General features: G+C 35.9%; 1 protein-coding gene across 2 annotated transcripts in view; it reads right to left on the bottom strand.

The window, feature by feature from the left end:
• The window catches only part of LOC143238879 (orexin receptor type 2-like), a 139,696-nt gene that overhangs the window by 61,327 nt on the left and 52,277 nt on the right, over window positions 1–26,092 (bottom strand). Inside the window, exons 2-3 of one of the 2 annotated variants that reach the window (XM_076479496.1) lie at window positions 14,094–14,201; window positions 5,461–5,818 (exon numbers count right to left, since the gene is read on the bottom strand). In XM_076479496.1, coding sequence (XP_076335611.1) covers window positions 5,461–5,463 — 3 coding nt within the window. In that variant the 5' untranslated portion in view covers window positions 5,464–5,818; window positions 14,094–14,201. The remainder of the gene's footprint in view (window positions 1–5,460; window positions 5,819–14,093; window positions 14,202–26,092) is intronic. The other variant, XM_076479498.1, reaches the window with a different exon arrangement.

Raw genomic sequence — 26,092 nt, 5'->3', positions numbered from 1 at the left:
AACTAATACCCGAGGAAAACACGCATAAAACTAATATTCAGAAAAAATACGCATGAAAATTAACATTAAGCAAAAATGCGCATAAAACTAAGAAGCTGAAGTTTGCTTTAAATTGAAAACACTATTTCAGTTTATTTTCCCGTCGCACCAAACGTGCTCGTCCTTTCAGCCGTGGGAGGCTTTATAATGTTTCGATCAATCCCAATATTCGTTGGTAAAAGAGTAACCCAAGAGTTGGCGGTGGGTGGTGAAGACTAGCTGCCTTCCCTCTAGTCTTACACTGCTGAATTAGGGACGGCTAGCGCAGATAGCCCTCGTGTAGCTTTGCGTGAATTTAAAAAAAAAACATTAAAAAACACCAGTTTATTTTCAAATCTAACACACCGTTATTCGGTCTTCGGTCCCTGCAGATATTTGTACAATATTCTAATTATTATTTTATATTGATTATTATGGTTAATGTTCAACCACACTGTCCAGGTAAACACTCTGAAACCTCGAGAAATAAAAATAGTTAATTTTATGTTTTTATCCTTATGTGTTTGCGAAGTAATAACTAAATTTGTTTTCCTATAGGACTGAGACGTTTGTCATAAACAGCGACTTGTTCGTTTCTAATGCGTCGCCAGATTCAGCTCAGAACGTAACTTTAAGACGACTTTTTTTTTCAATTTCCTGATGCGATAAGATGTCGCTTAAAGCAATGCGCACTGTTTCTGAATATTTTATTTTGCCAGCATTTAAAGGTATATCTTATTATGAAGTTCAAATAAGAAATTTTTAAACTACTTTCTAATTAATAAAAAAAATGTTTTTGCCACATTCAATGATGTATTGTTAATAATACTGCCATAATTATTTTGTGTAGGGAACTACAAGCTGGGACAATACGTGGCCTAGTGACCGGCATGCAAGACTGTGGATCTGTAGGTGCGTTATAATTTTGATAATCAAATTCCATAACTAGTCTGAATAGGTGGTGTTGAGTAGCTGCCTTCCCCCTAATAGTAGTATATAGACTCAAAAATATGGCACACTAAACGTACTCACCCTCTCAGCCGTGAGGGTGTTATTATGTGTCAGTCAATTCCACTATTTGTTGGTAAAAGAGTAGCCCAAGAGTTAGCGGTGGGTGGTGATGACTAGCACTTTCTCTCTAGTCTTACACTGTTAAATTAATGCAGATAGCCCTAGTGTAGCTTTGCGCGAAATTCAAAATAAAGCAAACAAAATTATAGACAGTTCGCGTAGACAGCCCTCGGGTAACTTTTTGCGAAAATCAACAAGAAAACTTAACATAGTTAACACAGAAAATTACAGAACAACATACAACACCAGTAGCACGGTAAATGTTTATAGGTTGGTTTGTATATTCGTTTGTTGTAGCGCAAAGGTACACAATAAGCTGTCTGCTCTTTGTTCACCACGGGTATTCGAGCTCCGGATTTTAGTGTTGCTAGCTCATAAACTTATCCTTGATCCTCTGGTGGGGTGAGGTGGGGGCATATTGACTGTTACTAATAAAGTAACAGCACATACACAATCTTACAGTACTGTAAGACCCTAAAATTTAATGTTTTTAGTCGAACTAGCTTCGAATTATTAAAATTAGGGTTTCTTATGACAATAAGTCTTACAATTAGAACATCAGTAACAACGTATAAATTAATTAAATAAACCATAGAATGTTTTTACTAACTATTCAATCAGTACTCGAGCTAGAGTTAATATTCCATCGAGTTCAAATTTTGATTCGAATTTATAACTGGGAATTTGTTAAGAAAGCCAAACTGTCAAGAAACAACTTCAGTGTATTCATAACCACTTACGTATACAATCAGAGTAATGCATTGGAAAATACGGTGGAATTATATTTGACGATACTTCTAGAAACCCACAATTATCAGGTTTCTCATTTAAACTAAAAGGTGGGCCTGCAAACATTGTCTAGCGTTTTGTGTTTCTCCCGAAAGTGGGCCCAAGGCCGCCTGGAGGAGCCACATGTTTAAATCATTCGCATCACTATACAGTAGTACGTTGCCAGTCAGTAAACACAAAAGTTGAGTCACATAAATAAAAGGTACACACGCCATGAATTACACGAAAAATTATCCAGTCTGTAGGCTACAAGACAGCATAACATATGGACTTCAAAAGCAAGAAATAAACAGAACGTTTTCAGAGACCTTGCGGAAGTATACCTAACATTATCTTTTTTTTTTAATTTTGCGCAAAATTACTCGAGGACTATTTGCGCTAGCAGTTCCTAATTTAGCAATGTAAAATTAGAGGGAAGCCAGCTTGTCATCACCACTCACCGACAACTCTTGGGCTACTCTTTTACCAACGAATAGTGGGATTGACTGTTACATTATAACGCCCTGGAGGCTAGAAGGGCAAGCATGTTTGGTGTGACGGGTATTCAAACCCGCGACCGTCGGATTACGAATCGAGTGCTTTAACCACCTGGCCATGCCAGGCCTGTAAAATTATCTATAAAATGGATAATATTTACATGACCAACAACGTTACTTACTACCAGCCGAGATTTTACAATTAAATATGTTTTTTGGCGAACTAAATATCAGGTTACTTGTGGCAACACATACGTATAAGAATAGCGTCCAATATAAACCGACAGAGGTATAAAAATGGGACAATTATTTTGCATCTTTACTTGTTTAAGTGCAAATTATTCTTACAAAATAATTTACATTGTGAGTAGACCCCTATGTTGTTTGTGTTTTATTTATTTACGTGTGTTAGATATTTCAATTTTGTTTTGTTTTTATTCGAACCCTCGTGGCTCAAAAGTATGTCTGATGAAGACAGACCAATGTTCTGTTGAAACATGTAGTACGTTACCCTCCCTAGAAAAAATAAATATATTCATTACGCTTATAAATCGTGTTTTTGTTAACGTAATATTAAGTAGGAGAGCTTATAATGCCAACAAACAGATTTTGATACCCGTGGGGTGTCACAACACAGATAGTCCATTGTGTGGCGTTAAAAAAAACAAGAAAAAAAAACCTTCTTTTACTCCACAACTTATTTCAGCAAACACTTTGGGAGAATAAAATAAATTTCAGTTATTTTTTATTTGAAACTTGTTCTCATTTAACGGTAAGATTCCGAACGCTTTATTCTGAGGAAAACTTCACTCGAAACGCAGGAGCTTAATCCATCCAGAATTAATTGAATGTTCCTTTTGAAATGTACATTTCAGTATTAGTTTCCATCGTAGAATATTTAATTATCAGATCAGTAGCAATCAATTCAGATTCATTGGAAGTTGGCCCGACATGGCCAGGTGGTTAAGGCACTCGATTCGTAATCTGAGAGTCGCGGGTTTGAATCCCCGTCACACCAAACATGCTCGCCCTTTCGGCTGTAGGAGCGTTATAATGTAACGTTCAATCCCACTATTAGTTGGTAAAAGAGTAGCGCAAGAGTTGGCGGCGGGTGGTGATGACTAGCTGCCTTTCCTCTAGTCTTACACTGCTAAATTAGGGGCGGCCAACACAGATAGCCCTCGTGTAGCTTAGCGCAGAATTCAAAAACAAATAAACAAGCATTCAAATTTACTCATTAGTTTACATAAAGAAATACACTTATGATAACACCATGCTGTTCAAATACCGATATTCAATTAACAAACTTTAATGTAACAAATCATTTTCAACGAGTAAACCCGTTTGGTCGTGTTGCACACCGGAGTACTTTGTTAACATATTTAACTCCATCAGAATATTATAATTCAAATTAAACGGTATTTCATTCGTCGACGTCTCGATTTTGTACATTTATTAAGCGACTGCGTCCAAGTGATCATTCAAAAATATTTGTTTGTGGTAATTAATGTACAGATATCATGTGTGAAAGAATTCTTCACTCATCTAGTTGAATATAATTAACTAGGCGTGATAAAACTAATCAAATTAGGTATAATATGTGGTTCAAAGTGACGTCTTCAGATGAATTGAACACCGTGATGGATTTAGGTTTTCAAGAGAATTAACAGTTGTTTTACGTATGATTTTCACGTCAACGTAACATTTATTTAATACATATTTTAAATAAGCTTAACCCTCATTTTTAGTTTTGTCTCCAACTTAATGAACACCATGAGGAACGCATATTTTAAACAAATTTAACTAATATTCGAATGTCATACATGCTTTAAACATTTTAACAGTTAAGAAGTCTATGTAAATGTTCTTATTATCGTCTTCAGACCAATTGAACAACATGAATATTACAGATTTTTAAATAGATTTAACAGTTTTTATTACAATTTACAGATTTTACGATAAGGTTCAGTTTGTTTTGAATTTCGCGCAAAGCTACTCGAGGGCTTTCTGCGCTCGTCCTCTTTAATTTAGCAGTGTAAGACCAGAGGGCCTTCCCTCTAGTTTTCACCATCCACCGCCAACTCTTGGACTACTCTTTTACTGACGAATAGTGGGATTGACCGTTACTTATAACACCTCCACAGCTGAAAGAGCAAGCATGTTTGTTGTGACGAGGACTCAAACCCGCGACTCTCAGATTACGAGTCGAGTGCCTTAACCACCAGGCCATGCTGGGCCTTACAATAAGGAATAATGTTTTTAATCGAGATGTTACGACGTTTCTGTAACTGAAGTGATCATTTTCAAGTTCTAAATTATCGCACCTATGATCGAAAACGTCGTTTTATAAATATTCTTTCTTACTTGTAATAAAATCGTAGTTAATCAGTAAGTAAGCTCGATACAAAACTCTTAGGTTTATTATCGTATGCAGGTCAGCTAATAATGTGCAAAATACAGAGTTTAAATAGGCTTGACAATCACATAACGACGCAAAATGTATATTCAGAATAGATAAGACATCTATGGCCGGTTAAGGTAATCGATCAGTATATATAACATTGGTTCCATAAGGTTTTCTGTAATTCTTCAGCCTGCATATAGTTTCTTGTGAGTTTCAAGGTGTTCTCTAGCATAACTGGACAAGTTTGTAAAATATTTTATTGTTCCGATGTGTCGGTAACCGTACGGGTTATCCTAAACAGCGATTATGTCTGCTCTGATATAGATTCATTTTATTGGTAAGTTTACCTCCAAGCACCTTCACAAATTATGCCTGTTTTTACACACCTGCTGAATTAATTAATATTTTCCTCACACAAACGACGTAATAAAATATCTCCAAACTCCGACTCTGAGTACTGAATAATTTTTTTTTCACAAATAATTTAAAGATTTCTAATGGATTATATTGAAAACCACAATCGACGAGTTTTAGAAGGTAATTCTCGAGCTATGTTTATTTGAAGAAAGTATGACACGAGTCCAATCCATACGCATAGGTTCTGACGGAATTATTATCCAAAATTAATACATAATTCGATATTTAATTCAGCTTTTACATACTCGAAGAAAATGCTATAAAAACAGTGAAATTTTAACTTACCATAGAAAAGCAGTGTTTTGCAGGTTAATGAACAGACGTGCGAGACAGTCAGAGGGCTTCTGATGTCAGAGAGAAATTTCCTCCGTATGTGTGCACACCTTGGTCGCAGGTCTGTTGCTCCCTTGTTCGACGCAGTGATGTCATTAAACACGTGGAGAGTGCGCTGTTTCTTTCGACGTCAGAAACTTTCATAAATTATACTCAGACGACATATTACTACATATTTCAGAATAGGTTTTATCTCTTATTTCATGCTGCTGTCTCCATAAATAACAAATATATTTCTCATTGTCGGGAACGACCACCAGCTGTCTGAAGAGGAAAGCAGTTAAACTTTTTTCTTTCTTCAAACCCGCTTCTGTCACAGAAAAATGAAAACAGAGAAACAGAAACGAACATATTTATTATTTATTTTCTGAATTTCGCGCAAAGCCACAAGAAGACTCTGAGCTAGCTTTCCCTAAAGTAGCAGTGTTAGACCAGAAGGAAAGCAGTTTATCATCGCCACCCACCGCCAACTCTTGAGCTACTATTTTATCAACAAATAGTAGAATTGACCGTCACATATAACGTCACCGTGGTTGAGAAGGCGAGCACGTTTGGTATGACGGGGATTCGAGCCCGCGACCCTCAGATTACGAGTTGAGCGTCCTAATCACCTGGTCATGCCAGGCCATGATACATTTGTCAAACACATTTACAGAAATCCAGGGAAATACAGACAGTCTGGATAATGAGATGATCGGTTATATGGTAAATACATGAAAGAGCAAGTGACTATGTTATAGTATAGGGATGTACGGAAAACCATTCATTTAGAAAGACGGGCATAATAGGTGGGTGGATATAAATGGAACTATAATAGTTCTGTCAGCATGATAAAGGCTGCAGAACAAATAAAGAATAAGCCAGACAGATAAATATTTGAACGTTTAGTGTAGAGAATGATATAAAGGGTTTAGGTGTTGTTTAACGTGGACCGAGGAATATGATTTGATCATAAAGTCGATTAACTGGTTGTATAAAGTTAACAAATGAACATGGAGGTAAGATGTATCAATGAATGTATAATGTTAAAAAATATTCAATTTGTTTAAAGACAGAGATGTACGGCTGGCTAACTGTGATGTATCGACTGCAGAGGTCAAACCCTGAACTTTAGGGTCATCCCTTCATTTTACTGCCAAGCCAGTAAAAATAAAGACGAACAATTAGCTGAATATGTGGTGTATGCCAAAAAATTGTTCTAGTGTTTAATTATCTGGAAGTATATTGTGGGCCAACGTAAATTGCTATGGATCGTTCTAGAGAACATAAATACGGAGTTGAAAGCAAGAAAATATATCTGGATGTGTAGTGCGTTAAGGGCAGTTAGCTGCATGTATTAATGGAGAAACAGTGATTGATTTGACTATGAGTATTCTTATACATATAGGATATAAGGCCAACAATTACAATGTAGTCAAGAACCTTTAAGTAAATATTTGAGCAAATTTAATTTCTTTTTAAACGCAAACTTAAGTAATAATCTACTTATTTTCGAGGGTCGCGGATTCGAATCCTCTTCGCACCAAACATGCTCGCCCTTTCAGCCGTTTGGCGTTATAATGTTACAAACAATCCCACTATTCGTTGGTAAGACAGTAGGCCAAGAGTTGGCGGTGGGTGGTGATGACTAGCAGCATCCTTCTCTCTAGTCTTTCACTGCTAAATTAAGAACGGCTAACGCAGATAGCGCTTGTGTAGCTTTGCGCGAAATTCAAAAACAAAACAAACATGAAAGCGATATACCGCGAACCTCTTTTGTCAGTCAGCACTGTACCACGTTTAAAGAGTGTAGCTATGTTTGTATTTCTGAAACAAACGAAAGAGCATTTGTTCCAAGAAATGAGAATTTTTCCACCACTCTCTGTAGCCAAGTGTCGTATGGGCCATTAATACTCTTGATGACGTTGCAAACTGTAAAAGGAGGCGCTAATTATGATACTTGTTTCGTTCCGGATTATATTTTTCACATGTGATTTGTTGATTTCAAAGATAACAGGTGTTTGCTTTTATTCTTTCTGTTCTTTTTCCCAAATCAATAGGGGCAATATGGGTATGTACAAAAACAATTAATTAATACGGAGACTAGTATGCATACGTTTTCATACTAAGATGTTATAATTGTTATTTTTTTATGGTTAGGTTTGGTTTGTAAAAACAATTAAAACACTAATCATAAAAAATCGAATATGGTAGAAAATTCTAAATGTGGTTTGCTTTGTTTTGAATTTCGCGCAAAGCTACACGATGGCTATCTGCGTTAGCCGTCCCTAATTTAGCAGTGCAAGACTAGAGGAAAGGCAGGTGGTCATCACCACCCACCTTTCGGGCTACTCTTTTTACTGACGAATTGTGGGGTTGAACGTCACATTATAATACTCCCACGGCTGAAAGGACGAGCATGTTTGGGTGTGACGGGGATTCACACTCCCCCCACTCTTAACTTCTCAGCTTCTTTTCTACTCTTGACCCTTGACCAGCTAGGAGATAAAACCTTGAAAAATCCTTATATCTTTCTTGTAGCTTACTCTCCCTTTTTCAAGGATGTACAGTTGGCGTTGACTTTTATCATTCCCTTTCTTCCGGAATTTGTTGGAAATAAAGGTTTTCTATTGTCTGAAGGTCGGATTGACAGACATTCAATTATGTATATATATATATATACGTTTGCTCGCGAGTACTGGTGACATCTGACGAACGACAGAGAGGTCTGTTTAACAGACAACAACAGAAATCAGCTCCTGGTTTTTAAAAAGATCTTGTTTGTGTTTTGTTTTCAATGTTTGAAACAGCTACTGGTAAAATCACACATACATCCACGTTGCTGTCTTCATCGATAGTAAACACGATCCGTTATTTTTCTATAACTTGAAATGAGTAGTTTTCAGTTCTCTCCCTTTTCTCCCGCTACAGTGTTCAATACGAAAAGTCACTTTTGTCTCAAACGGCATAAACAAGAAAGGATCCTTTTAACCAAATGACCGAAGAAATGAGCGAGTGTAAAAGAGGTTCTTTTACCGTACATTTTGAGTTCTTTGCTTTCAATCCTATACTGTTTTGTATCCGAGCCACTCATCATTTTTGATCTCCCTACAAACACTGGATATTCTTTTAACACAAACCTTTTCACAGCATTATTTGGGTATCTATACTTTTATTTGATGTCTTTTATAGATCTTGTTATTGAACGTTTACAACTTAAATTGTTCATCTGGCCTGTTATGTTTCAATTACAGTTCATTTTTATTTTCTCTTGAGCTGTAAATTTTTCGTCATTCGTCATTACTACTATATTTTTCTCTGATTCTTGTCTACATTTGTGTCTGAAGGATCTATGGCTGTAATGACTTGTTTGAAAATATGTAGGTGGATGGACAAAAAAAAAACCGGAACATTTTGAAAACTTACAATCTGTACCTTAATATTTGTTTGTTTTTGAATTTCTCGTAGACCTACTCAAGGGTTATCTGCGCTAGCCGTCCCTAATTTAGCAGTGTAAGACTAGAGAGGAAAGCAATTATTCATCACTATCAGCGCCAACTCTTGGGCTACTCTTTCACCAACAAATAGTGGGATTGACCGTAACATTATAACGCCCCCACGGCTGAAAAGGCGAGCATGTTTAGTATGACAGGTATTCGAACCCACGACCCTCAGATTACGAGTCGAGTGCCTTAACCACCTGGCCTTGCCTCGCCTCAATGAAAGAGAAAGAAATTCGAATCTGTAACAAGAGGAAAGATAATAAATACCCTTCCAGGTTAAAAGTAACCCACAAGTAGCACTTCAAGGTACACAGATATACGATAATTGTCTCACGACCATGTAGTTACAGATTTACTGGCCTGGTGATTAAAGCGCGCGACTCGAAATATGTGATCACAGTTTCGAATTCCGGCACTAAATTGTTCGTTCATTCAGTATTTGGAACGTTATAATGTGACGATCAGTCCACTATTCATTGATAAAGAGTAGTCTAATGTTTGAAGTGAGTGATTTTGACGGGTATGTGTTTCCTCTAGTCTATAACGTTAAAATTCGTGTCGGCTAGCGCAGATAGCCCTCGAGTAGCTTTGTATAAAATTCGTAATTATAGATTACATTTGTGTACATTTTAAGCACCACAGTTTTTTTTTTAAAGAATGTTTATTAATACATGTCTAACGCCTTAACACACCTGGCCTTTACTGCAATGACGTTCAACATGACATGCTTTCAAAATTAACCCACAAACCAATATTAACATTTTGAAAAGAAAATATTTTACATAAAACATGTGGCACGACGCTTTCAACTCTTGATAAGATTTGATCTCTTTATTGTAGTTCTGTGAATGGTGACAAAAAGTATCCTAAAATGAGTTTCACTTTATATATTGGCTGATACTGAAATTTTGTCCATCAATTTATATTCATTGTTGGCGTTGTGCGAAGGGACAACCTGCAGTTATAACATATTGTGCTGTATGAGACATACATCATAAACCGAATTTGGTACAGGATATTATTGTGATAGTCCTGATAGACTGATGTTAAAAATCTTTCTACAATACGGCAAACATGTATTGTAGTTTTTGTAGATATATTTGACCAAATAAAAAAAAATACGTATACGATTTTGTTGTTTTTTTTTTTAAGCGTAAAGCTGCAAAATTAGCTACACATGCGCTGTACTCACGGCAGGAATCGAATCTCGAGTTTTAAACTATCACTATTTTCGCTAAACCACTAAGAGGGGTAATTGGCTGGAAGTCTTTCCGCGTGTTTAAAACAAACTGATGGTTTGTTTTGAATTTCGTGCAGAGCTACATAAGGGATATCAGAGCTAGCCGTTCTTAAGTTAGCAGTAATAGATTACAGAAGAGGCAGCTAGTAAACCCTACAAACCACCAACACTTGGACTACACCGTCACATTATAACACTCCAAAAGTTGGAAGAACGAGTAAGTTCGGTGTGATGGGGGATTCGAACCCGCAGCACACAGATTTCGAGTCGAACGTCCTAACCGCCAGGCCATGCCACAGTGTGAAAAAAAACTCCATAATGAACTTTTACTCGAACTAATCCCGATGAAGAAAAACCTTCCAGAGTAAATCACCTTTGGTTGTTAATGGGGGAAGTAGAAAGCTGAAGAAAATATAATTCGACGTAAACAAATTTATTTTTTTAGTATTTTGAACAACTTATCGGCTGAATAATTCACAAGATTGCATATTCTTGAAACTCTTATGTATCTGTATGTTCATGTGTGAGTAAATAAACAACCATACATATATTAATGGATGTGTGGAATAATTAGATACAACCAATGCGTCTATTAAAAGGCACTGAAATTTACACAGGTAAGTTTGTTTGTTCTTGAATTTCAGGCAAAGCTACATGAGGGCTATCTGCGCTATCCGTACAAATTTAGCAGTGTAACACTAGAGGGAATGCAGCTAGTCATCACCACCCATCGTCAACTCTAGGGCTACTATTTTACTAACGAATAGTGGGAGTAGGTAAGTTTGTTTGTTCTTGAATTTCAGGCAAAGCTACATGAGGGCTATCTGCGCTATCCGTACAAATTTAGCAGTGTAACACTAGAGGGAATGCAGCTAGTCATCACCACCCATCGTCAACTCTAGGGCTACTATTTTACTAACGAATAGTGGGAGTAACCGTTACATTATAACACCCTCATGGCCGAAAGAGCAAGCATTATAACGCCCATGTTTAGTGTGATGGGAATTCAAACCCATGACCCTCGGATTACGAGTTGAGCGTCTCAACGTCATGGCCCCCACACAGATAACTGACAGGTGGGAGTTTTGGTTTGGTTTGAATTTCGCGCAAACTACACGAGGGCTATCTGCGCTAGCAATTCCTAATTTAGCTGTGTAACACTAGATGGAAGACAGCTAGTCATCACTACCCACCGCCAACTATTGGGCTACTCTTTTACTAACAAATAGCGGGATTGACCGTCACATTATAAAGCCCCCACATCTGAAAGGACGAGCATGTTTGGTGTGACGGGAATTCGATCCCGCGACTCTCGGATTACGAGTCGAGCGCCTTAACCACCTGGCCATGCCGGGCATTACACAGATAAGTGTTAGCTGGGAATTACTTTTGTAATTGAATCACATTCACTGTATTGTGCACAGTATTAAGTCAAAGTCAAACATTAGATTTCAGGCTATGTTCAAAGAACAATGGAAGGTAAATTACAGGTCAAACAAAAGTTTATTAATCTTCATATTTAGTACAACAGAAACTCGTTGAAAGTGTTTGAGTTCAGCAAACAGTTAATATTTTGTGTCCCCCTTTTGTTTTAATAACTGCAGAGTCTTACGGGTGTTGTTATGACATATTTAATCAAATTATCCTTTGCGAATTTACTTCAAATGTCTCTAATACACTCCTATAAACTATTTTTGGAAGTAATGCATAGGTTGGATGAGTGTTTGGGGTCATTAGATTCTTGGTACTAAATCATTTACGAATAATACCTAAACCATTTGGTTACCATGATGGATCAATATCTGATGGTACATACACTGGTCCGTTATTTCATCTATTTAAAAATATCTCCTGTCATCTCAGCAGAAAAACATTATCAAACGATCACACTGCCTCCCCCATGCTTCATGGTAGGTGTTACACTTTGAACCAAATATCTCAAACTTGGACTCATACGTCTACAATCTCCTTTTATAACCATCAACTATTCAGTTTCTGTGCATTTTAGCAAATTTCAGTCTCTTGACAATACTTGGAATTCAAAGTAAAACTGATACATGACTAAACATTCCATTCTTTGTGGGTCCTTTTGATACTGTAGAACTGGACACTTTTCTGTTATTTGGTACATTGTCATGTATCTCGTACTTGACATCAGTGGCAGTCTTTCTTTTGTCCAAAGGCCACATAAACAAAGATACTTAACATCAGTATTACTGAGCTTAAGTGTTCTGTCTCTTCCTTTCTTATTTTCAAATTTACCTGTCTCAGTTTCATGACCTAGGGTGTACTTGAAAGTGTTTGGCGAGCATTTCAAGTTTGTAGCAATTTGACGGAGAGTCTAACCAGAATCACGTAAAGCTTGTATGCGAACTCTCTGCTCTACTGTTAATTCTCTATGCTTTTTTAGGCCGTAACATGACGTGCATGTACATATATATAGTAATAAACATTGTTTTTTTATGAAGGTTTATTTGCAGAGTGCTATTAATGTGGTTTCTTCTAGAATATACCAGTATCTTATGCTAACCCCTTGATAGCTTACTTCTATATAGTTAACACATTGTATGGGGTACTATGACAGTTATTTCAGACCTTAAATGTGATCAGTATGTTCATTCAACAGAACCTTTATAACATGTCCTTGATACAAGTATATGGTAATAATAAAGAATAATAAGTATTCTCACCTTGACTCATTCAGTTGTCAACATGGATCAGTGAAACATTACCATAGTGTTGAAAGTTAAATTCTGTAATTCTCAGAATTAGTCACAAAAAATGGAAAGACTGACAAAATATTCTCTTGTCCTAACACTTTTGTACGTTACTGTAGGTGGCTTTCATACGGGATTAAAGACTTTCTTATACATGTTTAGTATGGACATCTCTTTTGGCCTTATAAGGTATAATTAATCAATATAAAAATATTTTTATATTGAGTAAAATACACAACATGATCGTGTTCTACTTAATTGTTTGTAGTAAGAAAAAGGGGAAATAATCATAAGTGATAAGTAACAATATTAGAACGTAAACTTTAAATTCAGTGAAAATAAACAAGTATCGTTTAAAACAATCATAACAGCTCTCCAACGAACAATGTTTTAAAACCAAGAGAAAAAAACGAGAACAAAAACTATTAAAAATGTTCTTGGTTTAGGCTTAACAACTCAATTAATGTTCGAGCTCCTTAATGCAACATTGTACAGAATTTTTTAACATTGTTAAAGTGAAAAGAAACGTTGAGTGTTCTACAATTGTCCTGTTAACAAAAAATCATTGCGATAATTGCCAACTTCACGAATATAACTACTTTGAAAGTCATTAATGCTCTACACACTGTGTCGTAAGAAAGTCTTTTCAGAACATTCCAAGAATCATTCTAAAGGCTAGACGTTAATTACATCCAACAAAAAGGTGTTTCGTTTGAAAGAAATATAACAAAAGAAAATTCAGCAGAAATAAGTAAATTTTAAATTTCTTTTCAAATCTAGCAGAAAAATTTAAAAGAACGAATCTTTGCACATTGCAATTAATATAACCTTCAATGATAATACACAAAATATTCGGTCGAGAGTAAAAAAAGAAAACAAGGATACGTTATGAAATTATATATAATATATGAAATATAAATGTAAGTGAAAGTAAATTAATATAATGTCTGTGATTAATGTAAAAGAAAATCTACTTGAAGATTTAATAAAATATCCACTCAATCTGTCTAAAAAATCAGTATAACCTAGTATTATGAAAACGCACACAAATACCGTTTATGATAAGAATCAGTGTGATATCTATATAGAACCCTATCTATTAAAGAATGGAGTTAATAACAAAATAATTAAAATATAAATACGTACTTGAAGCTCCTGCCACAGAGTTGGCGGTGGGTGGTGATGACTAGCTGCCTTCCCTCTAGTCTTGCACTGCTAAATTAAGGACGGTTAGCGCAGATAGCCCTCTTGTAGCTTTGCGGGAAATAAAAAACACAAACAAAACCAAGTTATTTTTAAAAGTCTTACAACACGTACACAAACAAATATATACGATATACCCATTTCTGGTCATTTTAAGAGGGTTAGAAAGTTAAATAAACTAATAAAGTTAGAGATTTTTGTTAATTATTTAGCTATATTTCACGTAAACAACGTTCTCAGCATATATTTCACTAAAGAATTACACTTACACCTTCGGCCTCTTAGCAGTGAGCTACAGGGCTGATAACACTAAATATCTTGGTTGAATACCCACTACGGGCACAACTAGATAGTAATTATGCAGCCTAAGGATAAACAAACAAATAACTATAATCCCATGATTCGAATCCCGTCATCACAGCAGCACGTTTACAGACTTAAAACACTAAAATCCGGAGTTCGATTCACCTGGTGGCCACAGCAGATAACCAATTCTATGTAGCTTTGTTCTATAACAAACAAATAAAATAATATAAAAGTGATTTTAAAATGTCATGACTTTCTATAAAGATAGAAAGTTTATGCTAACAGTTTGTATGTTTAAAGATAACCACGAAGTACATACACCATGGGCTCTTTGTGCTTTGCTTACCACAGGTATCGAAACTCGTATTGAAGCATTGTAAGTCCTCAGACATACTGCCTGTAGTTGGGAGGCCCAAACTAAGCAATCTCCTGTGTCCATAACGAGAAATCAATTTTAGTGTTGTAATCCGCAATAGAGCAGCCCTGGTGTTGGGGGTGAGTGGTGATGACCAGTTGCATTTCCTTTAGCCAACCACTACTAAATTAGGAAGAGTTAGCGCAGATGGCCTTAGTTCTGCACTATATTCAAGACAAACCAAACCAACCAACCCTTACATAGAAGTGTTATTCTCTTATTAACTGATTATACACACTAAAAGATAGTTAAGGGATTAACAATGACGTCTTAATTTATAAATTATTATTATTTTGGTAACATTGTTTAGCTACTGAAATGTCTTTTTCATAATTTTTAGGCCCAAACTAAACATTTACAGTACCTAAAAGTATCACTCCTGATATTGTTTAGAAGATCATATACATATTTTACCCTGAATGAATTCTAGATTTATTAAAACGTTAATAATTCAATAATATTACTTGTTTTATTAGGCTACAGTATACTCTACTATATTTTTCTCAAAATAAAAATGGATAATGATTCTATAATAAGTACAGTTAATTCGTTGTTAGTCTGCTGCATTGTCAATAGAAAGTTGAGAACGCTGTACCAAAATTATTTTGAATATGTGAAACACCAAATCAGTTGACAAGCACATCTGATATAAATCTATGGTGGAACTGCATGTATTAGAACTACATTATGGCACACTTGATGACGAGAAACCCACTTGAAGTAAAAATATATCTCAGAACGGCTTGTATGGGTATTAACACGTTTACTAATGAAGCAGAGAACAACGTTTTGACCTTCCCAAGTCATCTTTTGTTAACCTGAAGATGACCTAGGAAGGTCGAAACGTTGTTCTCTGCTTCATCAGTAAAAGTGTTAATACCCATACAAGCCTTTCTGAGATAAGTTCTGGCATTGTTTGGCGTTTATAAAGTAATGTTAACGTAGATAGATCGCTTTTTAGAAAATATTCGGAATATTAATATTTTTCAACACAGAATATTCATACAATCATGTGACAAAGATCTTCTCAGATCGATTATTTAGTATTTATAAGACCAGGATACTCATTGACTTAATAAAAGTGCAAAATATAAGAATCTAAGTCGACTTGGGTGTCAGGACCACCCAAAAAGAAACTTGCTAGAGTTCGTAACCTAATTTTTGCATTCTATATCTTTATTTCTGTGATATTATTACTTGATACTGAAATACATCTTTTTTATTTTCAGTTCAAAACGTAAGAGTTTGAAGCTTTACTTTTACGATTCAACCAACTTGTATAATTTGTGGTCAAAACTGTAATTTGTATCTCACGTTTCCATAAGAAAAGATTTTGTTTTTGAATTTCGCGCAAAGCTACTCAAGGGCTATCTGCGCTAGCCGTCCCTAATTTAGCAGTGTAAGACTAAAGAGAAGGAAGGAAGTCATCACCACGCACCGCCAACTCTTGGGCTACTCTTTTTACCAACGAATAGTGGGATTGACCGTAACATTATAACGCTCCCACGGCTGAAAGGGCGAGCATGTTTGGTGCGACGGGGATTCGAACCCGTAACTCTAAGATTACGAGTCAAACGTCTTAACCCATCTGGTCATGCCGGGCCTTTCATAACAAGTTAGAAACAAGTTACAATAATTAAATAATGTTTCTATCTAGTGAGGAATTTGGTAATTTAAAGCGACTAGCATATCGTACAAATTAGTGGAACTAATCCTAAATGAAATCTAGAAACGTTTAGAAGAGAATCAATTTTAATAACCCATATTTACAGATTCAACATATTCAGTTTTATAAGTAGAATAAGTTACCAATTTTAATGAAAAATGCTCCTGTTTTCTTTTCTTGGTCCATTTTCAAGTTTCTTTACTAGAGTAATATTATTATTTGACCGTTTTTTTAATGGCAGTGACATCAACTTACATATGATGTTTTCAACTTGATGATTAAACAATCATATTTAGTTGTAGTCATAATACGTTTTGATGACAAGAACTGCGTGTCTTTCGAGTGCTGTAAAAATGTACTATCAAAGCCGACATTCTTCGACAAGAATAACCTTATTAGGGTTAGCAATCGATGTGAGAAGAAGCTAAAGATTTCGAAGTTTGGTAAAAAGTAGCAAAATCTCGTGTTTTAAATGGTCTGTGTTCGTGCTCTTAGTATTACATTACTAATTGATACCATACCTAGATTACTTCTAATAATTAAAATGAATAAAAATATTTTGGGGTGTAGACCAAGCAAGTTATAAAATAATCTGGCAGTGTGTTTATTAAATGTACCATTAAAGACACTCTACAAAGTCTCCCGCTGGTACAGCGTTAAGTCTATGGATTTAAAACGCTAAAATCACGGGTTCGAATCTCCTTGGTAGTCTCAGCAGATAATCCAACGTGGCTATGCTATAAAAAAAACACACACACACACACACACTCTTTCTTATTAGTTTTCAATATATGTTATTTCAAAAGTTCACAAATATCCAGTGGCATACGTTCCACCTACTTAAGAAGTGTTTTTAAGGGGAGGTTAATGCGGGAAGTAATTACAATATAAACCCCATTTTCTTCTAATTTCTAATCATTTTGGATAGCTTTTAGCTTTAGAAATCTTTGTAAGTATTACTGAATCAAGTTTATTTCTAGGATCAATTACTGAAATGCAAATATAAATGGTTTGGTTTGTTCCCACGGCACGGCTAGATGGTTAGGGTACTCGACTCCTAATCTGTGGGTCATGAGTTCAGCTCCCTGTCACATCAGACATGTTCGCCCTTTAAGCCTTAGGGACGTTATAATATGACGGTCAATCCCACTATTAGTTGGTAAAAGAGCAGCTTAAGAGTTGGCGATGGGTAGTGACGACTAGCTGCCTTAACCTCTAGTCTTAAAGTGCTAAATTAAGGATGACTAGCGCAGATGGCCATTGTGTAGTTTTGCACGAAATTAAAAAACAAACAGACTAATCTTTCATTATTAAGTTGGTTTTACGATAGATGACAATATTATCTACGTCTTGATGAAGGGGATTAGTTCCAAAACATAGTTTTGATATAAAGATTGTCATTCATTTAGTTTTATACTTCAATATTTCTAGTTTTGTTTTAATTCACAGTCATGTTTTATTTTATCACGCAACTACTCAAAAGTACTCTACACTCCCCAGAAAACATTTAATGGACACTTGTTGGTAACAAAGAATTATTTAAATAGCGCAATAAAATATACTTGCTTATAATTCTTTATATGTTTCTTTATATGTAAATATGAGAATGCATTTTCCTGTACGTGCCTCAATACGCAGATCTCTCAGTAAACCTATTCTTTTTTCCATGGACACTAAAAGAACCCATCAAACAAGCTTAACAGCTTTAAAAAGGTAGAAAGATTCTTCTTTGAGTTTCTTGTCACGTTAACCCCCTCTCCCCCAAAAAAAGAAATCCTCATAAAAAAATCTGCTAGAAAGAGTGCCAGTAATGTACGCCAAAATAAATTTTATGTTTTGTCCAAGTTTAACAGTTTGCCAAAAACAGTTCATTATAGTGACGTAAGCTTCTCTGGGAATACTCTGATGTAAGTGTAATTAAGAACAAAGAAAACACATTAACACAGAGCATTAACAAATATTAAAGAGAGACCGACATTCGCGGGGGAATGCAAGATGTCTGTTACGCAATCCCAAAAGGGCTAATTTTGACAACAGAAAATTCGCGAAACTAAAATTGAGAAAAATCGGACACTATCTACATCAGTGCTTAATACCTGCGAGAAGGTTTCTTTGTATCAAGTCCTAGACTAGGTAAGTTGGTTGGCATACACATGAATAGTTCACGTAAACCCAAATTGTGCTTTACTCGTTAAAATATTTAACGAAAGACAAACATTCTATAATTGTCTATATACATTCTTTGGACATGCAAAGAGTATCTTAGCATTAACGCCCACTTGGGATACTCTTTGACCAACGAATAGTGAGATTGACCGTCACATTATAAAGCCCCCACGACTGTAGGGGGCGAGCATATTTTAGTGTGGCGGGAATTCGAATCCACGACTCTCAGATTACGAGTCGAGTACCTTAACCACCTGGCCATGAAGTTTAATTTGAACTTAAGATTAACTTATTTTATTTCTTTTTATTGTTGTTGAATTTCGCGCAAAGCTACTTTTGGACTATCTGCGCTAGCTGTTCTTAATTTAGAAATAATAGATTAGAAGGAAGGCAGTTAGTCATCATTACTCACCGCCAACTTTTTGACTACTCTTTATCAACAAAAAGTGAGATTGATCGTCACATTATAATGCCCCCCACGGCTGAAAAGGAGAGCATGTTTGGTGTGACGGGGAATCAAACTAACAACCCTCAGATTACGAGTCGAGTGCCTTAACCACCTGACCATGCCAGGCCTTGTTTGTTTGTTTTTGTAACCATAAAAATAACGAAGTAAAATAAATTATTTTTTTGCAAATAATAATAAAAATATTAAAATATGAAAGAAAATACAAAAATAAATCGACTCTAAAATAACGTTGCTTATTAAATTGACAATTCAGAGTAGAAATTATATCTACAGATTTACGTTTCTATCAGTTGTGTATCAAGATTTATCTGACTCAAAGTTGGATTACGGTAAACGTTATTGCATCGCTACTACTCTTTTTAAGATTGTTTAAATAGTCCCACTATTCGTTGGTAAAAGAGTAGCTCAAGAGTTGGCTGTGGGTGGTGATGACTAGCTACCTTCCCTCTAGTTTTACACTGCTAAATTAGAGACGGCTAGCGCAGATAGCCCTTGTTAAAACAAACCAAACAATTCCAAATACATAATACAAACAGGACATGATTTATAAAAAGAAAATAATGCAGGAAACATGGCGTTATTCAATCATGATTAACATATCGAAACGGGCTTGTGATGGCCTGGTGTCTAGAGCGCTTGACCTTTAAACCGAGGGGATCGTTATGAAGGTCAATTCCACCATTTTTTGATAAAAAAGTAACTCAACAGTTGGCGATGGGTGACGATAACTACCAATCTTCCCTCTAGCCTTACACTGCTAAATTAGGGACATTTAGCGCAGATAGCCCTCGTGTAGCTTTGCGCGAAATTCAAAACAAACCAAACCAATGGCGTCAAACTGGATGAATAATTACTGGCAAAAAAGTGAAACGTGATGTTTCCAGAGTTTACATAACTACCTCAATGATGATGTGCAATTAATTGCAAGGAAACATGGAACAACCGTTTACTGTTAAAATCCCATACATATCTCGTTCTATAGGATGTTGTAGCACGACTGAAAGAGTGACCATGTTTGGTGTGACGGGGATTCAAACCCGCGACCTTCGGATTACAAACCGACTGCCTTTAACCACCTGGCTATGCCGGGCCGCGAAGTTTGGTTTTTGCTGAGATAGTAATATTCTTCGTGACGAAGGACGTTTTTATGTGGTGTGACCATATAACACCCGAGTTGGACTGGGTAGCTCTGTAGGACCTTGAGAAATGTGGTGTGACCATATAACATACGAGTTGGACCAGGTAGATTTATTTTAAAGGCCAGACAGAGGATATGAAGTTATAGCTCCACGAATATTTCATGATAAAAGAAGAAGAGACCCCTTTGTGATGAAAAATGGAAGGTTTATTGGAGAGTTCACAATATTAAAATGTCACTACTCTTAAACAATCGTAAATACAACATTCTAAGGTTAAACTTTACTAAAAGAAAGATATAATGATGAGAACTGGGACTGTATTTAAACACCAAGGTCTCGATAGGGAAAATAGGATTTCATTCTTCATGTAATATCGAGACTGCTTAGACTGCTATGTGATCCTTAGCAGGATCAAGTTATATGTCCACTTACTATCTCGTTTGGTTCATATGTTGAAGTTCAGGAGTCAGTCATATGGAGTTAACTTATTTAGTAATAAATTTATTTCCTAATACTAGTTCTATAAACAAGCTGTATGATAGAATCACCATTTCTTCTTTAATTCTACATCTACGCAAAATTCGCGCCAATATGTCCACAGATGTTTTCTTTTATCAGGATGTCATACTTTCCGATATCCTCAAACAAAGCTTTTTCCTCCACCAGGTGATTACCGATGATGCATAAAACTCTTATGTTATGTCTCTTCCATTGTTGGTTCGAATCACGTGAATCCTTCAATGCCAAGTTTAAACAGTTATGTTTGTTTGCCCAAGTAGCTGAACGATTCGTTTTCTGTCTTTCTCCAATTGTTTTGGTTTTGATACACAAATAACCTTCACGTCCAACTTTTCATCTACACGACTGTCTTCATGTATTGATTGATATACATGAACATTCATCATGTGTCTCTTCACACCTCTTAGCTGAAGAGGGCGCAATCTTACAACTGTCCATCAGCCGAAAAAAAAAATGTCCCTAATTTTTTTTCCCAAATGATGTCTTATGGTACTGACGAAAGATATATTGGCCAAAGACTTGTATGAGACAGAAGAAAAAAATCTGAAATTCTTTTGTTTACACACCTCTGATATCGTATCGCAAAGAAATATGATAAAAAACACCTACAGCTAACTTCTTTTTATAATAATTTACGAGCCTACTGTTTCTCCAATATTTTGCCGGTTTTCAGCACTTAAAAGTTTGGAAGTTGTAAGTTATTGAATTTATCGGCATTAGGTGTCATTCACCAAAACGTTGAATTATACAAATAAATGGTTCAATATAAAGGTATGTCACGTTGTTTTTTGATACATGTGTTCGTGCATTATGCAAATTCCAGTATGTCGTTACGCGCAATATAAAACTTTACTTGAAAAAGCGTTATGCAATGCTGTTTGGAAAACACAGAAAAATAGTTTAATAACTAGTAGACTTCATGACAAAGTAGTTTGGTTTGGTGTTTTATGGCGCAAAGCAACTAGGCTATCTGCGTTCATGACAAAGTAACCAGGGTTTCATGATTACCACCTTCAAAAGGAGATATGAATAAAAAATAAAACGAAAAAAACTGGAATTTTTATCATAAACTACGTTTTATGCATAATAAGAGCCAGGTTAAAGATCCTATAGTTCAAATACAGTTCTTAAAACTTTATGTTTCGTTTTAGAGGATATCGAGAACTTATTTTGTTTCGTATGATTTCTACGTTATCGTGTATCGGTTCTTTTACTGTTGTCGGTTTTTCATGAAGTTAGGAACTTAGTTTCATATTGCTTACCTTATTGTACCAACGTCTTTTGTAAAAATAAATGTTAGTTGTTATGGAAAGGAGCATACTACATTTCCTTAATTACAGTTTATCTGTAATAAGCCTATCATGGGATGGCACGACGATAAGGGGATCCAACCCATAATCTGAGGGTCGTGGGTTTAAATCTCACGACCTAACTTGCTTGCCCTTTTAGTCTTGGGGTGCAATAATATTGGAATAATACCCAGAGAGAGAGGGCAGCTTGCTGGCAAATCCGCCAGCTCTTTGGAATTAATATCGACTGTCGCTTATATATCGCAGCTGCAGCTTAATATAGTAAAGAAACGCTAGTTCTTAATTCTGCTCATATATATTAGGTAAATAGTATACTTTACTTCTCAGATGGATTCAATAAATCTAGAATTTTCGTGTAATTAGAACGGTTTATGATGAATTAGCACTGAGTAAAAACAAAATATTTGTAGAAATAACACTTTACACTTATTTTATGTCTAACACAGGTTAAAGTCAAGAAGGCCTTTTGCTAAATACCAAAACTCGCCCACTGAGTCAGTTATCCTGTCAGCGAAAGGAAATTCCAAATTAACATTTTATACCGAGTACAAAAATGAATGGTATTTTTACACGTCTGGTTTGGACTATGAAACACGGAGAAACCTGTAATCTAGTATGAATCGTGTCACATATTTTAGGCTAAAAGATTTATCTATCAATTTTAAATAAAGAGACTCCTCCTCGCGTACTACTAACCAGTGGATACCGCACAGAACGGTTCAGTTTGTTGCTAGACTAGTTTGTTTGTTTCTTGAATTTCGCGCAAAGCTACACTCGGGCCATCTGTGCTAGTCGTCTCTAATTTAGCAATGTAAGACTAGAGGGAAGGCAGCTAGTCATCACCACATACCGCCAATTCTTGGGCTACTCTTTTACCAATGAATAATGGGATTGACCATAACTTTATAACGCCCCCACGGCTGAGAGGACGAACATGTTTTGTGTTACGAGTCGAGTGCCGTAACCACCTGGCCATGCCGGGCAGACTAGATGAAAGACAGCTAGTCATCACCCCCAACGCTGACTCTTGGGCTACTCTTTTACGAACTAGTAGTGGCATTGATCGATACATTATAACGCCCCCAAGGCTATAAGAGCAAGCAATTTGGTACGACGGGATTCGAACCCGCGACCTTCGAATTACGAGCCGATAGCTTTAACCACCTGCTCATGCCGAGCATTTATTAGACTAACATTTATATATGTAAAAACGGATCGTTTGGGTTAAGAAAATTTTTTACGTAGAGGAGTGAAGAAGGTCGAAACGTTGTTCACTCTTCAACGTAAAATATTTTCCCAACCCAAACGAGCCGTTTTTACATATATATTTCTCTACAAGTGGGTTTTCTCGACATCACTGAGACTAACATTTGATTCTTTATGTACTTATGAAATGTTAAGCCCAGAAATCTGTAGCAGGAATATGACAATTTTAACAACTGCCAACTGGTTCAATTTCTTTTTAATATACTTCTCGAAACTGCTAAAATGATACGTATTTGTGTACACAAGTATCTAGAAAGAAGAAAATCTGTTACTGCTGAAAGAACCAAAAGACCAAGGAACATTTGGTATTCTTGATGTATTTCTCATCATCATCAGTACCTAAAGTTAAATGTTCTTTGTTCACGTTCAGGAGTAAGAAGAGCAATGATTGTAACCTTAATGAGATTGCTAAGGAAGCAGTACATGTGATTAACGGTACAACATTTAATGGCGTAAGTCATAAACTTGGAAGAAAAAAAAACGAAACAAAGTTTTTGGGAGTTCAATGGTTTACTAATTCGATGAGATTTTAAACGCGGTTTCCCGCTCTGCTGTCAGTGATTTCTTTAGGTGGCCGCCGCTGTAGTAGTAGTCTTTGTAGTCAATCGCACTGGTAATATGTTATATATTTTTTCAGCTGTATTAGTTGGGGAAGCCTATCTGTTCAATCTTTCCTTTTTACCGTTTCGAAAACACGTCTGTATCTTTCTCACTCTCGCCAAAAAACTCTCAAATGATTTATTTCATTACGACTGTTTGTTTTGAATTTCGCGCAATGATACACGAGGGCTATCTGCGCTAGCCGTCCCTAATTTAGCAGTGTAAGACTAGAGGAAAGGCAGCTAGTCATCACCACCCACTGGCAGCTCTTGGGTTTCTCTTTTACCAGTGAATAGTGGAATTAACCGTCACGGCTGAAAGGGCGAGCATGTGTGGTGCGAAAGGGATTCGAACCCGCGACCCTCGGATTACGAGTCGAGCGTCTTAGCCAGTTCATTACGATTCATAATCACCAAAATCATAGATGTTCTACTTATTGTAATGAAACAATAGTAAGAGATGGTAATTTCTATACGAACAATCACCATTTGAAGTGCACACAGAAAACATATGGTTAAAGTTGACAAACGACCATGATGCACAAATGTTTTTCATTTTTTGTTGTGTTTTTTTCCAATAACTAGAAGCTTTAAGTAGCTGATTAAATTAGATGAAAGAAGTGATATATCAGAATACACGAGTTTTCTTACTTTAAGCTATAACGGTAAATAATAAGTTAAATAGGACACTGGATACTAAATTCGTTGATCACAGCAGAAAGTTACATAAAATTACATGATAAGTACAATGACGAAACTAGAGTGAAATGAGCAAAATACCAACTAGATCCAACGTGAGCTTACACCCAAACCTCTTACGGATGCGCAACTTTATTTTGACAACTATGTGATAAGATTAAGAAACGATAAACGTCAACTTCTACGCTCATAAAATAGAGTGTGTTCTGTAGACTGCAACCTGACAATAGTAGAACAACGTCTGACAGCAATATAACGACGTTTGATTGAAACTCTGCTAAACACAAAATGCAAAACATTCCTAAATAATGCGTTTTATCGTGTCCTAGAAATAAAGGAACGGAAATAATTCATGAAATAAAACAAAACTGTTAGAAAAGTGTTGTCATTAAAACTGAATTCAAAGCTGCCATACAGAACAGAAATAAGGTGTACCAATGTACCATATAAACCGATTTGATAACACGATTCCCTTGGATAAATCTTCTCAATGCAACATGCACTTTTCATGTGTCATACAAAGCTGTTATCATGGTGGTTTGAACTTTAAGGACTCGATGAACCCTAAGAACCACTTACTCATTCGAAGTCTTCTAAACAAATTTGAATATTTCTAAGAATGCGATGTACCCTACGAGTTAAAAATAAAATATATTTGCAAACATTAGAAAATATGTTTAAGATTTTCCGTTCTCTTCCGTTTTCAGTCTAGCTGTCTTGTGTTGTGTCTGTTTCATTCTCTTATTACCAGTATCATAAATGAAACTGAACTTATACCTTGGGCAAGTTTTAATATCTGAATCGTGATTTCTTGAGATAAAATAATGAATTAACGATTCAGCAATTTTACAAAGAATCCATTATAAAACTTTAATAGTTTAAAATTTGGCCATCAAACAGTACTGATCCAAATTGTTCAACAGCGTTCTCACTTACATGTTCACTTCTGTTCAAGAACGTTTCACCATGTGTTTAGTCCAGTGTTCACTTTTATACAAGAACGTTTCACCATCTCTTCATTCCCTCGTTCACCTCTGTATAAGAACGTTTCACCATGTGCTCACTCATGTGTTCCCTTTTTTCCAGTAACATTTGATTTCTCTCTCACACTCAGTGCAATACTTTTTTTTCTCTCCCGTAGAGAAAAATACTGCACCATACCGTTTCGTATTTTCTTAGCTATCTTGATGGATATTTTATGCCTCTCGGTGGCTCAGCAGTAAATCTGTGAACTATAACATTAAAAATCAAGTTTCGATACTTGTAACAAGCGCATCCCAAATAACCCAATGTCCGTTTGCGTGCTTAATTACAAACATAAACATTTAATACTATAACACACCGTTTCATATTTTAACTTCCTGGTCAATACTATATCATAACGTTTC

The sequence above is a fragment of the Tachypleus tridentatus genome, chromosome 13 (genome assembly GCF_004210375.1).
Source record: "Tachypleus tridentatus isolate NWPU-2018 chromosome 13, ASM421037v1, whole genome shotgun sequence".
NCBI lineage: Eukaryota > Metazoa > Arthropoda > Merostomata > Xiphosura > Limulidae > Tachypleus > Tachypleus tridentatus.
This window is presented reverse-complemented; position numbering and strand designations above follow the sequence as displayed.